The sequence below is a fragment of the Eptatretus burgeri genome, chromosome 2 (genome assembly GCF_056783735.1).
Source record: "Eptatretus burgeri isolate ZD-2024b chromosome 2, Ebu_testis_v1, whole genome shotgun sequence".
NCBI classification, from domain to species: Eukaryota; Metazoa; Chordata; class Myxini; order Myxiniformes; family Myxinidae; genus Eptatretus; species Eptatretus burgeri.
The window spans coordinates 114,070,631-114,085,242 of record NC_140962.1 but is presented as its reverse complement, the minus strand read 5'-3'; the positions used below and the strand labels follow the sequence as shown (position 1 = coordinate 114,085,242).

Below are 14,612 nucleotides of genomic sequence, written 5' to 3'. Positions count from 1 at the left end.
CTCCCCCTAGCGGGCGTGCTCGCCACCGAAACCCGGCCCCACAACAATATTACCCCTGACACCCTTGCGGCCAATTGTGACATTTCACCGCATAACCCCCCCATTCGTAATGCACACTCGCTTCTCAGATGTTCAGCCTGGGTTTGAATATCGACCCAGCTATAAACTTAACTGTCATCCCAGTGTTTCATCGACAGGATTATTCATCAATGTTTGATGTCCCTCAGATGGACATTAAACGGTGTCCTGTCTGCTGGCTTAAGTTGGATGTTAAACATCTCATTTGCAAAGAGTAGGTGAGTTATTTCTGCCACCCTTAAATTACAAATTCCTGCTCTAGCCTTAAACGTGAGGCCTGGCCAACTGGTTTGTGAAAGACTGGCTCAGCTTCCCCCTTTCCCTCTCCACCCTGGCCAACCCAATATGGAATAATTGTGGCTGTTAACCCTTTGAACACTTGTGGCCATTTTCAGAGCTGCTATTCAAGCCTCCATATACCTGAGTGGCTGGATTTTTCTCGAGAGAATTCAGGGTAGGGAGCCAAAATTCCAAGGTGCTCAGGGTTCAAAGGGTTAAAGAAGAAAAAGAAAACCAACAATGTTAACCCACTGCCATCTGCATGATTATTGTGGACATACACATGCACCTGATTACCCCTCCCCCCCTGCCACTCCCATCTGGAGAGTTTCTAGTCACAAAAAAAAAAAAATATATATATATATATATATATATATATATATATATATATCCCCCCACTCCACCCTTCCCAGCAATGCAATATAATTATCAAAGCAAGAGGTATTTATTTGCGAAACTTGCAGGTTGTATCTCTCGATTTGAATGTACACCACTGCAGAGTTGTAGTTATTTTGGCGGAAAGCTTGTGGGGTCAGCTGTTTGTTGCCACATAAAACCAATAGTTGCATGTAAAGTTGTCTGGCAACTCAAATTTGCAAAGCTGTGTTTAAAACAACTTTTGTTCTCAAAGAAGGATTTGGAATATCTTGTATTTTATTGGTGTCATTTTGTTTGTGTGACAGCAACACTCATAAACCAGAGTCTGGAATCCAAGGAGGAACTCGAAGAGATTGTGGAATTGGAGTCTCTTCTGCCAGAGATAGAAGAAAAGATTTTGGACGTCAAACAGAATTGGAAAATTGACCAGGTTCAAGGCAGCTTGAGAATAATTGATGAAATGTGAATGATTGTGGTTTAGGAAGTTTGTGTCAGTGACTTGGCTGACTTCGAAATGTTTTTTTTTTTCAATTTCCCAAACAAATGTCTTTTTACCATATTGACAGTACATGTCAAATTTTTCATTCGGTGCATTTTTCTTTTCTGATCACAGCTTGCTATATTCATGCAGTACAATATTGGACTATCAGTGTTTCCTTGTTGGTATAATTTAAAAAATATGTTTATTTATTTTTATATATTTTAAATAGTCTAACTTCAAGGAGTTAGATTTGAGGATTAAAACTTGGGATGAAGACAAAGGACACTGGCAAGGGGAGTGGGGAGACGCAGGGGATATGCTGGATATGGGCACAAACTCGATCTTAGAAGTGGAAAGTAAAACTGCGGAAGAAGCAGAAAGAGTGAGGTGGTATGGGTTTGTGGGGAGCGGGGGGGGGGCAATAACCTTGAAACATGAAATGAGGTGGATTTGGGGATGGTTGATATGGGTGGAAAAGATCATGGTTGTGGATTGAGGAGGTCGGGGTGACCTAAAATGAACGGCTGCCTTGAAGGGGAAGAATGAGTTTAGAGAGACTGAATTGAAGTTTGTTTTACAGTGAGCTTGCATGTTGGTAGTTTCACCAGAAATGGGTTATGGGAGACCTTATACATGGAGAGAGGGAAGGGGGTAGGGAGGGACAGAACATGTGCCAGGCAGAGGTTTCAAGACCAGAAAAGAGGTGGTAGAAGACAGACCATTCACCGATCTGTGATGTGAAAGTAAAAGCCCCATAGACATGACTTTGTTGTGGGAGATACCCATGATTTTGAAGGCCTTGGTTTCAAAGGTGTTGAGCTGAGTGAGGTATGATGTATGCTGCAGGTGAGAAGGCCTTGTCGGTCGATAAAAGTTCAGCTGTGCCAAGGAGAAGATGCTCAGTCAACAGCTAGCTTTAGAGGCCAACCAAGATGTAGTTTCTTGCAAGAAAGATGGCTAATGGTGAGGCCCATAAGTTTGAGACTGAATTTATTCAAGAGGTTTAAGGAAGTAGGTGGGAGTGTTCACCAGACTGTTCTTTCAGAGATTTCTCAGGATTGAAAATGTATTCCAAATGTTTGACCAGCTCCTTGTGTTAGCAAGGTCCACAGAAGGAAGAGGTTGAGGCATGCCTCTCTGAGATGAGGGATGCCACACCAGAGGGTTTGAGTGTGTAAAACTATGGAGGATTTTCGACAGATCATTGATTAAGATCAAGAACAGGACGAGGTATAAGAGGCTGCCTTGGGGCACTCCATCCTTAACAGAAAGATGATTAGAGGATCCTGTTGAGCCACACTATGTTTCAGAGTGGGAGAAATTGGGCAGCCAGAGGGTGGCCTTGGGTGCTGGAGACAGACTTTAAAGAGCAAGGTCAGGTGCAAAATGCTGAAATGCTCTCAGAGAAGTTGTTCTCTCTTGTCTGAGATTGAAGGTCTCCATCCATTTTGGGGGGAGCAGAAGCAGCATGTCCATTCGAGTGACCATATCTCGAATCTGAACCGATGGTCTTGGATCAACCCAGTGGTGAAAAGGAAGGATTTGATGTCAATTTTGATGGATTCCATTACCTTGCTGAATGGCAGCAAGGTAATAGGTCTGTAGATAAGAGAAGTAGGGTGTGACAGGTTCGGTTACGTACAAGGAACAAGGGGTTGGTGACAGATTTGGAAGCAAATGGAGTTGAGATGTTTGCCTTTTCTTGAGTAGTCTACTTTTGTGCCTTTTTAAGTGAGTAAAGAAATCAAAACCCTCTCTGTAGAGTACCTCCTGTGCAGCTGCCCCTGCAAAGCAGCTTACCAGATGATGCGATTGGAGCAAAGCGTTCAGGACCCCCACTCTTTGATAGGAGGAAAACCACGAGGTAATCTTCCCAGGTCAGATTGCGCTAGTGCCAGGGTGGTGACACTGCAGTCTTCTTGGCTTCTTAACCTGATGTGGTCCCTTCGGGTGGATGCCTGGAATGTCTTATCCCTAAAAGAGGATGATCACATGTCTCATCATCTGAGCTCAAGTGTTTAGACATGGGTATTGCAGCACTGAGGTTCAGAGATCATGGTGGGTGGTTACACGTACAATTGGTCTCATCGCTCTGATTGTTACCACATCTAGCGATTTGCTGCAGCTGTGTCCAATAAGCTGACTCCAATGATAATTGAGGTGTCACAGGTTAACGAGCATATTTTGAGACTCAGGATTCGTCACTCCTTGGTTGTCATTTCCCTGGTCTTTGTATATGCTCCGACTGAGGTGAGTGAGTCTCACCGTGAAGGACGCATTGTCACTCAATTCTGTGGTTGATCAGTCCCCCAGGTGAGATACTCTTCTACTCATGGGGGATTTCAATGCATCAACTGGAACTGATGGGGATGGCTGAGACATGTGTTGGTCCCCATGGGTCTGGAACTGAACCGGAATAGCACCAAATTCCTTGACATTTCAACAAGTCGTGGCCTTTGGGTGGCCAGTTCATTGTTCCGGTGCCCACAGGCTCATTGCTTGTCTTGGTATTCCAACGCTGGCAGTGTGGCAAAGGAGATTGGCCATGTGCTCATTGGTTGCTGGAGGATGATCCAGAACTGCAGGGTCTTCCGGAGTGCTCTGTTCTTCAATACTGACCACAGTCTTGTGGTAGCAACTCTGAAGTTTCAGCTTAAATCCGTGAGAATGGTACCATCCGAGCCAAGGCTGGATGAGAGGGTAGCTGAGGAGTTTGCAAACATCCTGAGTGGGGATTTGGGGTTTGGGTGCTTTGGGGAATCCTGAAGTGTTGTGGAGTGCCTTCAAGACCACCATCCTTGATGTTGCCAATGGATGCCTTGGAATTCATCGAAGGGTGAAGAGGAATTTTCTCTTAGGACACTGGATACCATCGACCAGTCGCAGGGCCAGGCTTGATTGCAGATCTGAGCTGTTCAGGGAGTTGAGGTGTAAAACTATACGTGCAATGAGAGTCGACAAGGAAGCATTCTGAGGGGCTACAGCATCACCTGTGGTGATGATTCTCGTCCTGCTTACAGGGGAATTTGTGCATTGAGTTTCTCCAAGCCCATCCCTCGGTGTACTGCAGTTAGAGTGGAGGGTGGTGGGCTCTTTACAGAGTCTGAAATGAAGGCATGCTGGGCCATTTACTTTGAGAGTCTGTACTTGGCTGATCCACCAGCTGTTGAGATGGATGGCAGGGGTTACTATCCCTATTGCTGACCCTCCAATCAACTGTGATCCACCTTCATTTGTGGAAACACAGGCTGCGGTGAACTGGTTGAAATGGGGTAAAGCTCCAGGGATCTGTGGCATCCATGCTGAACTTTTCAAGACCTTTTTTTCAAGGGGTCAATAGACATCGGTAAGACCTGTGGAGTCATGGATTCACTGGATCATGGGGTGTGGTGCTGTCAGTACCTGTGCAGAAGGATGAAAGTCCGAGTCTTCAATCTTTACTTTCGTCCTTCTGCACAAGACTAAGCACCAAGGGCCTCGAGGTCATTGGTGCTTCCAGTCTTGCGATACGGATATGAGATTTGGACTCTGACCAGGAATCTGCGATGGAGACTTGACTCCTTTGGTACCAGGTCTCTTCGGCGAATCCTTGGCTATTGCTGGTCAGACTGTCCAACAAACGGTTGCCGAGAGTGACTCAAATGAAATTTTCTACCTGCATCAGCTGTGGCTATATGGACATGTGGCTCATTTTCCTGCCGCTAATCCTGCTCTCTCGGCGAGGGAGTCTCGTGAGTGGAGGAGGCCAATGGGCTGACCACGTGCCTTGTGGTTGCAGCAGGTTGATCGGCATCGCTAGATGTGGATGGGCCAGGCATCTGCCTGGGAATGGCCAGATGGACAAAGGCCCTTGGAGTACTGGCAGAAAGTGGACGCAGCGACGAGCTATGCCGGTGCATGCTCCCATACCTGACCTGACCTGACGGGATGGAGGGGGAGCATATTCCAGAGACAACTTGGCAATTGAGGAGTCACCATGTCTGAGAAACAAGATGGGCTTGGCAGTTCCACCTTGAGGTTGACCAGGCGTTTTTTTTTCTGACTCTCCTGAGAGTGGACATACATTTATTATGGGCTTTGTGGAATGATCTGAGGTTGCTTTCCAAGATGAGAAAGCAAGTAGTTTCAAGCTCATTGCCTCACCATGAGATCTTGTGATTTGTGCATGAGTATGGATATGATGACTTGATATGGTATGAATCGGTGCACAAGAGAGCATGCTTCTCTCGAAGGATTTCGAGACTGACTTGATATCGTTGGCAGTGGAGGTGGACCAATTCCGAATTGAGATGGCACCCTGTCCCTGCCAATCAGCCTGAGTGAAATGCCAGGCTCACTGTCACTGAGGCAGTTTTCTGACGGTAGCTGGTGAGATGTCGACTCTCTCAAAAGCACGTGCTCAGATGAGCCAATTTGATTATTGTAATAACAGAAGACCTTCGCAGGAAAGGTGGTGAATACAAAATTTAGATGGGAGTATTTGCTGTTACCAGAAATTGTGGTCAGAGGTTTCACAGATTTAGTTGGGCCCATGGAGTCAGAAGTTAAAGAAGTGCTCTGGCTGGTGAGAGGTACCTGCCAATTTGCATGGTAACTATTGCAATGACTGCAAATGAGAGATGGTTTGGGAAGGCTGGTTAAAAGTTGGTTCATGTTCAGTTGTCACTGTTTGTAGGAAGGGAAAGTGGTGGGGATGGGAGGGGTTTGGACATTAAAGGGCTTGACACCATATTCCCCCAGGCAAAAATTCTAGGCATTCCTTTCGTAATTCTATGCAGATTACTGTAGTTGGACCTGTTAGTAACTATATTAAGAGTACAACTCTCGTACTATAGTTCTAACTGTAGCATTTTTGCCTGGGCCCTTATTCATAGAAAAACAAATTTTGGTTTGACGATTTGACCTGCAGAAAGATGAAGCCAAACTTCAATGTTGGGCTAGTGGGACGGGTGATTTCGGGCACAAATGAAGCGCTGTATGGATGTTTTGAGTGGCAACATGTTTTCTATCTCCTTGGGAGTTCATTAGGAAGCAATATGGGAAAAGGACATTTGAAGATTAGTATGGGAAAATTAGGCATTAAAATGTCATTTAAAATATTTGAAAAGATTGAAAGGGGAGATGAGGAAAATGCATTTGGGAAAGTTGTTCCTGTGTGTGTGATCTTCAGCAATGAGTGAGTGAATGAGAAAACGTGCCTACGTGTTCACCTGATGGGCACGCAAAGACCTGGCAATGAGCACACCATGCATATGAAAAAAAACCCAGCAGTTGGACAAACTAATTTGGTGTAGTTTGCTTAACTTGGATTTATGCCACCCGGACTAGAAAAAACAAGCTTCCGATCATGCAAACTTGAAGAAAAACAAGTTGGTTTAATGGTTGCTCGTTGGTTCCAGGATTTTCTGTTTGAGAAACTTCAGTGGTGAAATTTAGCCAAACATTTTATTTCAGTTTAACATCAACAAATCAAAATGTGTAAGTTTAGTCTAAGTGATGTCCTTTAAAATAAGTCATTTGAAAAGTTTTTGTAAAATATATATAATTTCTGTGAATGAGTTTTGGCATCCAATTAGTTGATTGGATGTTTCCTGTTTAAATGCATTGTTGCTCCACTAAATATTTTTGTTCTTGGGTGAAGTTTTAGTTTGTGACAGCAAAACGTCAATATTTGAGTTGAGAAATGCTGAAAATGCTGGGCTGTTGCAGTACTAAGGTGTGGGCCCTTGCCCTTCTGAGACATGTGATGCAAGTGTCCATTGGACTCAACATTGTGTTGGCAGCCTTCAGTATTGTGGTTTATTAAATCATTGCTTTGTTTAGACTGTACCTCCGGCAATGAAAAGTGAGGGGATGCAGAGAGAAGAGAAGAACTTTCACCATTTGGTTTGCAAAAAGGTAACTGGTTTCATCCCACAAAAGACTTAAGGATAACATTTGAAATGTTCTCAAAAGGAAGCATGAATACATTTTTTTATATATGGTTTTAGATACACTTTGGGGTTAATAAAATGCTTAATGTAGTGAAGTTATTCCCATATTGAGTGAGAACCAGCGAGAAACAATTAAACGTCATTGTCAATGTGTTGCTCATTAATTTAGCTTGAAATGAGACCCACCCCAGTGTCCAACCAAACAAAAACATCTGGTTTGACCTTTGTCATGTTTCTAATTTTGTTCTTGCTTTAAATGTGCTTTAGGAGCTTTTGGTTCGGACCATAGCCCATAGTCTCAGTGTGAAATTGCACTCTGGTTATCTGGGCCTTTGCACGTCATCAATTCAGCCAGGGCAGGGGTCGTATGGGGCTGTCACCCAATGGTGAGTAGGAGTGTGCCACGTCATTGGTGATGCATAGGCGTGAGGTAATAGAGGGGCGTGACGTTGAGGTGGGGAGAATTGAAGACCTATCATTGTGATAGTGTGAGCTTGCAGAGTTGCTGGGTGACCTGCTTCCACCTGGTCTGCTGCACCTTGCTTTGCTGGTATCACTCCTGTTTCAAAAACAGTTTCTCCTCTCCCTCCCCCTCCTTGCTGCCAACGAAGCTGGGCATTGTCCTGCCAAGCTACATTGGTGGGTTTGGGCCGAGTGAGTGTCCGTGTCCATAAGGAATAGCTTAGTTGAGGTTCCTGCTCGTTCACTTGGGTGCGTATTCAGTCGTGGTCGTGGAAAATATTGAAATTATTATTGCATCACCATTTGTATATACCTCGGTGCTTCACACAATGCCACAATACACTTGTTGAATCCAACTTGGTCTTGAAAATCCCACTTGCCTGCAACGGTTTATTCTGGTGGCTGTAGGGGAAATATGATTGAGATCGAGATTGGCCATGGTCTTGAACAGCTTATGTCTGTATTGTGCAGACCATTGGTTGCTCGGCCAAAAGACAAGATCTGTCCCTTGTTTGTCTCGACGTGTCACTTGTCCACCACAGAGACAGCAATCGGCATGGTAATGCACCACTAGATTTGGGACCTCAACTGATATCTCTGGGGTTGGGGGTGGGTGCTGACGTCACTAAGCGACACCGGATTTGAACCTGGCAACTCGGTCAAACCATGTAACTGACTAACATTATGGGAAAAGGACATTTGGGAATGAGGTATGGGAGGATTCCAAGCATAAAATGACATTTAAAGGATTTGAACAAATGGAATGGGAAGATGAGGAAAGAAATACATTTGGGATTGTGGTTCATGGCATCAAGTGTGCATGCATGATCAACTGTTCATAAGGAGTGGATGAGAAAGCAGGTCTGTTGAACATGTGTAAGGCCTAATCGGCCCAAGCGGATTCACAAGGTCAAATAACCAGACAAGCATGCATAGGTGTGGTACTGAGCACTCCATACATAAAACGAGCAATCTGGAGCTGTTTACTCAATTTGTATTTGCGCTGGTCAGACTAGAAAAAAAAACAAGGTGCCAATCTTGGAAACTCGAAGAAAAAGCAAGTTTGTTTAATTGTTGCTGAATGAGAAGCTTCAGTGGTGGAATTTAGCCAGACTAATTTGTCCCAGTTTAGTCTGATGGAGAATACAAGTGATTGGAAAAGATTTTAATTATTTATTTTATTTTGCAATGAGCTTCCAATTAGTTGACTGAATTTCCCCTGTTAGGACTGCACTGTTGCTCTATGATTGTTTTTGTTCTTGTGTGAAGTGTTGATTTGTGAGACTGCAAAATGTAAAATTGAGTGAAATGTTTATTCTGGATTGTGTTGTCAGACCAAAGTGTGGCCCTTGTATTTATGAGACATTTGATGCAAGTGTTAATTGGTCTCTCACTGTGTTGGCAGCTTTAAGTATTGTGGTTTATTAAATTATTGCTTTGTTTAGGATGTAAGCTGTGCAATGAAAAGTGATGGGACGCAGGAAGAAGTGAAAAGCATTGCCCATTTGGTCCGCAAAAAGGTAACTGCTGTTTCATCCTACAAATGACTTTATAACATTTGAAACACTGTATTCGCAAAAGGAAGCATGAATATATTTATACATGTAAATCTTCCTTGAAGAGCAAAACTACCAAACGTATTGCACGATTTGATATGTCTACCCTGTTTTTTTTTTTGTTTGTTTTTTTTGCATGCACTGGTTGCAATTTGAAGGCAAATAACCTTTACTCGACTTTAAATTTAATTGTCAGCTGTTTGCACGTTTTGTTATATTTGGTGATCCATAATTTTTTTTTTCTTTAAATATCGCTATGGCAGTTTCTGATTGAAGTTCACTACCATTGCTGTTCAAATAATTTTCTTTAGTAAATGTCAATGACTTGCAGCTGTTCAGGTTGTTGATGCAAGCTGAGTTTTGTGCATGCAACATCCTATAGTTTGTAGGTCTGAATAAACTGGTCACCAATATCTCCACTTGAGTCTGGCTCAGAATTTGAAATGTTTAATTGCCATCTCCTTAAAGTGTAAAATGTTTGCTGTTCGCACATTTCAAACTTGGGCAAAAAAGAAATCGTGTAAATCTCAATCAATTTTAGGAGTATTTACAACAGAGAAGCATCTCAAAATGCAAAGCCTGTCCACATCTTTCTATTCCAATTGAACTTGACAGACTGCAAAAAAAAAGTAATTGATTTGGCATCTCCATATTCTCATAATAAAGGTTTGTTGAAAATGAGAGTTCAAATGTTCATGACTTGTGCTGTGGTACAGGACTCGAGTCCATTATTTGGGGTGACTCAGACTTGAATGCCAAGGTCTGACTCTGCCCGATTCCGGCTCTCATCCGACAAAAATTAGTGTCCAGTCAAACTTTTAGTGCACAATAGAAATAAAAAAATAAGTTAAAATATAGTTTGCACAATCCTTTCCAGATTGTACTCTTGCCATGTATCATGTTAAAAGGTTCGAGATGTGAAACATTTTCAAAATAACAAGGGACGCCACTTATAGTATCAGGAAGAAAAGTTCCACGGATGTCAGGTCTGGAGTCTTAAGGGTCTAATGTAATTCGTGCGCATCCTCGCATTCTGTGCAGACAGATGGATGTCATGCAGACCACGATACTTGCGAAATCCTGAAAACAAATTCGACCTTAAAAATAATTGGTGGTTGAATTCAGTGACCTGATGTGCAAATCTCTTCAAATTTCAAGTCTATCTGATGAAAATTGAGAATTTCAGAAATTACACGCAAATTGTTGACCTGTGACCTTTTGAACTCGATTGGCTTGCTTATGACCAACTGTACCATTTTTGTCAAGATTGGTTTAAAATTTTGACCTGTAGTTGATTGTTATAGACAAACAAGAAAGGCATCATGCAGAGCATGATTGTTGCAAAATGCCGAAAACAAATTTGACCTTAACCCTTTGAAACTTAACGGCCATTTTACCAGCCACTACTCAAATCTCCAGAGCTGAGCGGCCGGATTTTTCTCCAGGGAGCCGAAAGTCCAAGGAGCTCAGGGTTCAAATGGTTAAAATAATTGGTTTAGTGAAATGACCTTGTATGCAAATCCTAATCAAATTTCATGTCAATTTAATGAAAATTGATTTTGTCATGCTGCCTCTTTGAACTTTTGACCAAATTATCAATTTCTCTTCTCCATATTCTTATAAAGTTTTGTTGAAAACTTGGATGGAAAGCTCAAACGGTAAAGTTGTGGCCTGACATGCACAGACTGCAAAACCCCAGCTCCCGCTGCATGGGTTTATGATGTGCACAGGCAGGTGGCGCCTGTTAAAATTTCAATATGACGTGCATGCAGGGATGGTTATTTTACACGCACCCAACTGTTGGAGATGGAAGGTACTGATGGGTGGTGGTAATTTGCAAGTCATCAGGGCTCGATTTTTGAATATGGCCAGGGTGCTATTGATAACTTGTTACTCTTCTCAATATTATTTGGGGTCTCTAATATATGCCAGCAAATGCTTATACATGGATCTCCAACATGGTTTGTAAGGGAGGGGGGGGGGGAGCAGTTGATATTACCTGAGAACAGATGGGAATATATATATATATATATATATATATATATATATATATATATATATATATATATATATATATATATATATATATATATAGTAATTCAGGTAGTTAGCCAATCTCAACGTATTAAGTTGGGAAACGTTGGCTTAATTGTCCTGTTTAAATGTGCATCATATGGGGGTGGTGGGTTTTCAGAATTATGGTTTGACAGAAGGAATTATGCAAGCAGCTGTCTCTAATCCCTGGTTGAGGCACTGAGGTGTGTGGCCTTAAATATCAAGGAAAGAGCAAAAATGAGGGGCTTTGAAAGGGGGTGTCTGGAAGGAAAGAGGGGTGGAGTTGTGATCGCTTTCCTGGAGGGGAAGAGTTTCTGGTGTTCACGAGAAAGAAGATGCGAGGGGGAGGGTTTGTTTGGTTCGGAGCGGGGCAGAGTTGGGTCATGCCAAAGAAAAACAAAGATTTGGCTGGGAGGAAACAGTTTGCTTGCTTGTTTGTTTCTGCATTCTGCCCATGCACTTCGTCATGCCTGCTTAGATCTCTCCTCCAGCAGAGCTAAGACCCCACCTTGTTCTCATTTCCCTTTCCTTGCTGTGGACAAGTCTGGTGTGAGGATCATAGATTTTATCCTCATTGTATATTGGTTCGTGGGCGCCAGCAGTGACCACTATTTTAGTTGTATCTGTGTGTGTCTGTTTGTGACTCTCTCCAGAGCATAGCTCCGTGACGTTTGAGGAGATCTTTATGAAACTTGGACACAAGCTAGATATCATGGTCTAGTTATGTCTTTTTGTATGAGGGGCATCCCACGCCCCTTGTTGGTGGAGCCACGCCCACTTGAACTTTTTTTTTCTCTTTTTTTTTTTTTCTCTTTTTTTTTTTCTTGCAATTTCATTTCCTAGAATCTGTGCATAATGTCCATAAGTACAACATACAAAAAATCCGATTTGATTTGGTCAATTTTGACGGAAGAGATAGGTTTTTACAATAGGGCTTCCTCAAAAGCTTCCACCAACTCAATTGTATTAACGTGGCATTCAATAATGCCCACGAACCATCGGTTCTTCCTGGCTTGTAATTATTAAATCCATCTCCTCCACTTCCTAGTTCCACTGGATTGTCCCTCCATTGGTTCCATTTTCCCGTTGTGTTCAAGGATAAATTCCATTAAAGCAGATTAAAGATGTCGTGCTGCTTCATTTCCTGTGCATGTGATACACCTCCATTTGGTTTGAGCTTTGTGAAAGATCCGTTGACGCAACAACATTATAAGTGGGGTCTTTAACATATGCCAGCTAATGCTTGAGCACGGATCTACAACATAATGCCCTTGCATTGAATGGTGCACTTCAGGATACAATGCCCTGCTTTCAAAACACAAGTTTGACAGTTCATAGTCAGCCAGATAATCAAACCCAAGTGCTGCTTGAAGGTGTGTGTGTGTGTGTGTGTGTGTGTGTGTGTGTGTGTGTGTGTGTGTGTGTGTGTGTGTGTGTGTGTGTGTGTGTGTGTGTGTGTCGGTCATTGTCCATAACTCCAAAACGATATAAAATCGAGCATCCTGAAACTTTGCATCCATACGAAGAAAACTCCAAGGAAGTGTGAGTGAAAATTGAATGTTTGGGTTAATTAAAACACTCCTTTTGAAGATGATTATGTCCTACATCAGACTATCCTTGGCCACATTGCTCCCTTGGTCTTGAGGCAATTTCTGGGTCACCTCACTGGGGTCTGAAGCCATCATGTTTTTTTTTTTTGCCCTGTGCAACCATGCCTTGACTTTGAACAGGCCACAACGACTTTGCAACATTTTTTTTTCCACTTTCCACACTTGTATTGAATGCCTATTCATCAAAGGTATGAATCGCTTTTGTAAGTACTCTAAGTTTTCAAATTATGAGCTTAGAGTGATTTCATGCATTATATGATGCGATTTTCCATGATCTACTCTCACGGATCAATTGATGTACATATCAAAGTATTACTTCGGTTTTGAGGATTGGATATCGTCCAGACTAAATAAGTGTCAATCTGTTTTAAAATCTGATAATTTAAAGAAGTAACGAGTCTTGTAACTAAGCCTATATACCTATTTAAGCAAGCAAGGTTATGTCCCTTCTCCATACATGCACAAGAAAATGTGAAATTTCCAAAGCATTAAACTTATCTTATATATTTTTTTTATTTTTATTTTATTCTCCTGTTTGGAGAATTATATTGAGTGAAAAAAAAATTTAAGAACTTGCCAAAAATTAACCAGCTTCATTGAATGAAATGATTTAATGCATTCACTGCTGGAGCTCACGCCCCTGTTCCCCGAGGGACTGCTTATCCATAGCGTCTACCAGATCTGTTTTTTTTGTGAGGTGCTCTACAGGGAATCGAAGCAAATCCTGTGAAAAACGGCCGTTTAAAAATAATTATATAATAATAATAAAGTTGTAACTTTGCTTGGACTCCCGAACCGATGTACCTGGTGACACGTGCACAGACAAGCAGACAGAATGGTGGATTTTCAGCATTGTTTATATCACGGGCGAGTGAACTTTGTGATATGTCCAGGGTTGTTCTGCATTAAGCTGCAGCACTTTTGTGGATAGACATTTTATTTCATAAATTCATTTTATTTCATCAACTGCTGCATGCATGGTGAAGACTGGCTTTAAAGTTAAAGGGATCTTTTATGGTATGCATTGACAGCCTGGCCAACCATTATTCTCAACCACTTTAATTGGAGTGCTTAAGCAACTTGCTGAGCGCCCATTGTCTATAGTGGAACCGCACTATGTCATTCTGAGCGATTCGTTCACTCTTTGCAGACGCTTTTGCCGTGCCACATCACCCTGAGCAAGTGGCTCGTGCTCAGTCACCCTTAGCATCTTGTCCTTATTTCCCCTTTGCTATTTTTTGCTAAGGTGGGGGGTGGAAGGCATTCTGATTTTAGAAAGATGTTCCCATTGTTTACTGCTTTAAAAGGATTTTCAGCTGTGAAATGTTCCTGTTTGTATGGTTTTGCAAGGTCTCCAGTTGCTTGCACTATATTTTAAAGTTTTTATTATTAAAACGTGAGTTCTTAAATAGAAAAAAAAACGAACAAAAAAACCCAGCGATTGTTGACATTTTTATTTTCAGAGGAAACAAGAAGAAATTGGCAAAGCTTCTGAACTGAAAAAGCGCAAGACATCTGACCATAAAATGGAATGTGGTGTGGAGCAGGTGAGCCTTGGAATTTCCCTGAAATACCCCCCTCCCCCTCCCCCATGTGAATTGGGGTGGTTTGCTGATCATTGTTGTGTTCTTTTGCAGGAATATGATTGATTTTAAAGGATGAGGAATTGGCACTTCTTACTTCACGTTGACAGTATTGATTCACACAAGTTTGTCTACTTTCAATAAAGAATATTTTGGTATTGTTTAATTTTGTCCATCTCTCTCTCTTCTGGCATCTT

The 14,612-nt window shown here is 42.2% G+C and overlaps 1 protein-coding gene across 1 annotated transcript in view; it reads left to right on the top strand.

Annotated features, from left to right (window-relative positions):
- LOC147032866 (uncharacterized) overlaps positions 1–14,581 on the top strand; it is a 44,336-nt gene extending 29,755 nt beyond the window's left edge. Inside the window, exons 11-15 of the mRNA XM_085870806.1 lie at positions 1,041–1,165; positions 7,040–7,114; positions 9,057–9,131; positions 14,296–14,379; positions 14,470–14,581. Of these exons, the coding sequence (XP_085726932.1) occupies positions 1,041–1,165; positions 7,040–7,114; positions 9,057–9,131; positions 14,296–14,379; positions 14,470–14,481 (371 nt within the window). The 3' untranslated portion in view covers positions 14,482–14,581. The remainder of the gene's footprint in view (positions 1–1,040; positions 1,166–7,039; positions 7,115–9,056; positions 9,132–14,295; positions 14,380–14,469) is intronic.
- The last annotated feature ends 31 nt before the right edge of the window (positions 14,582–14,612 follow it).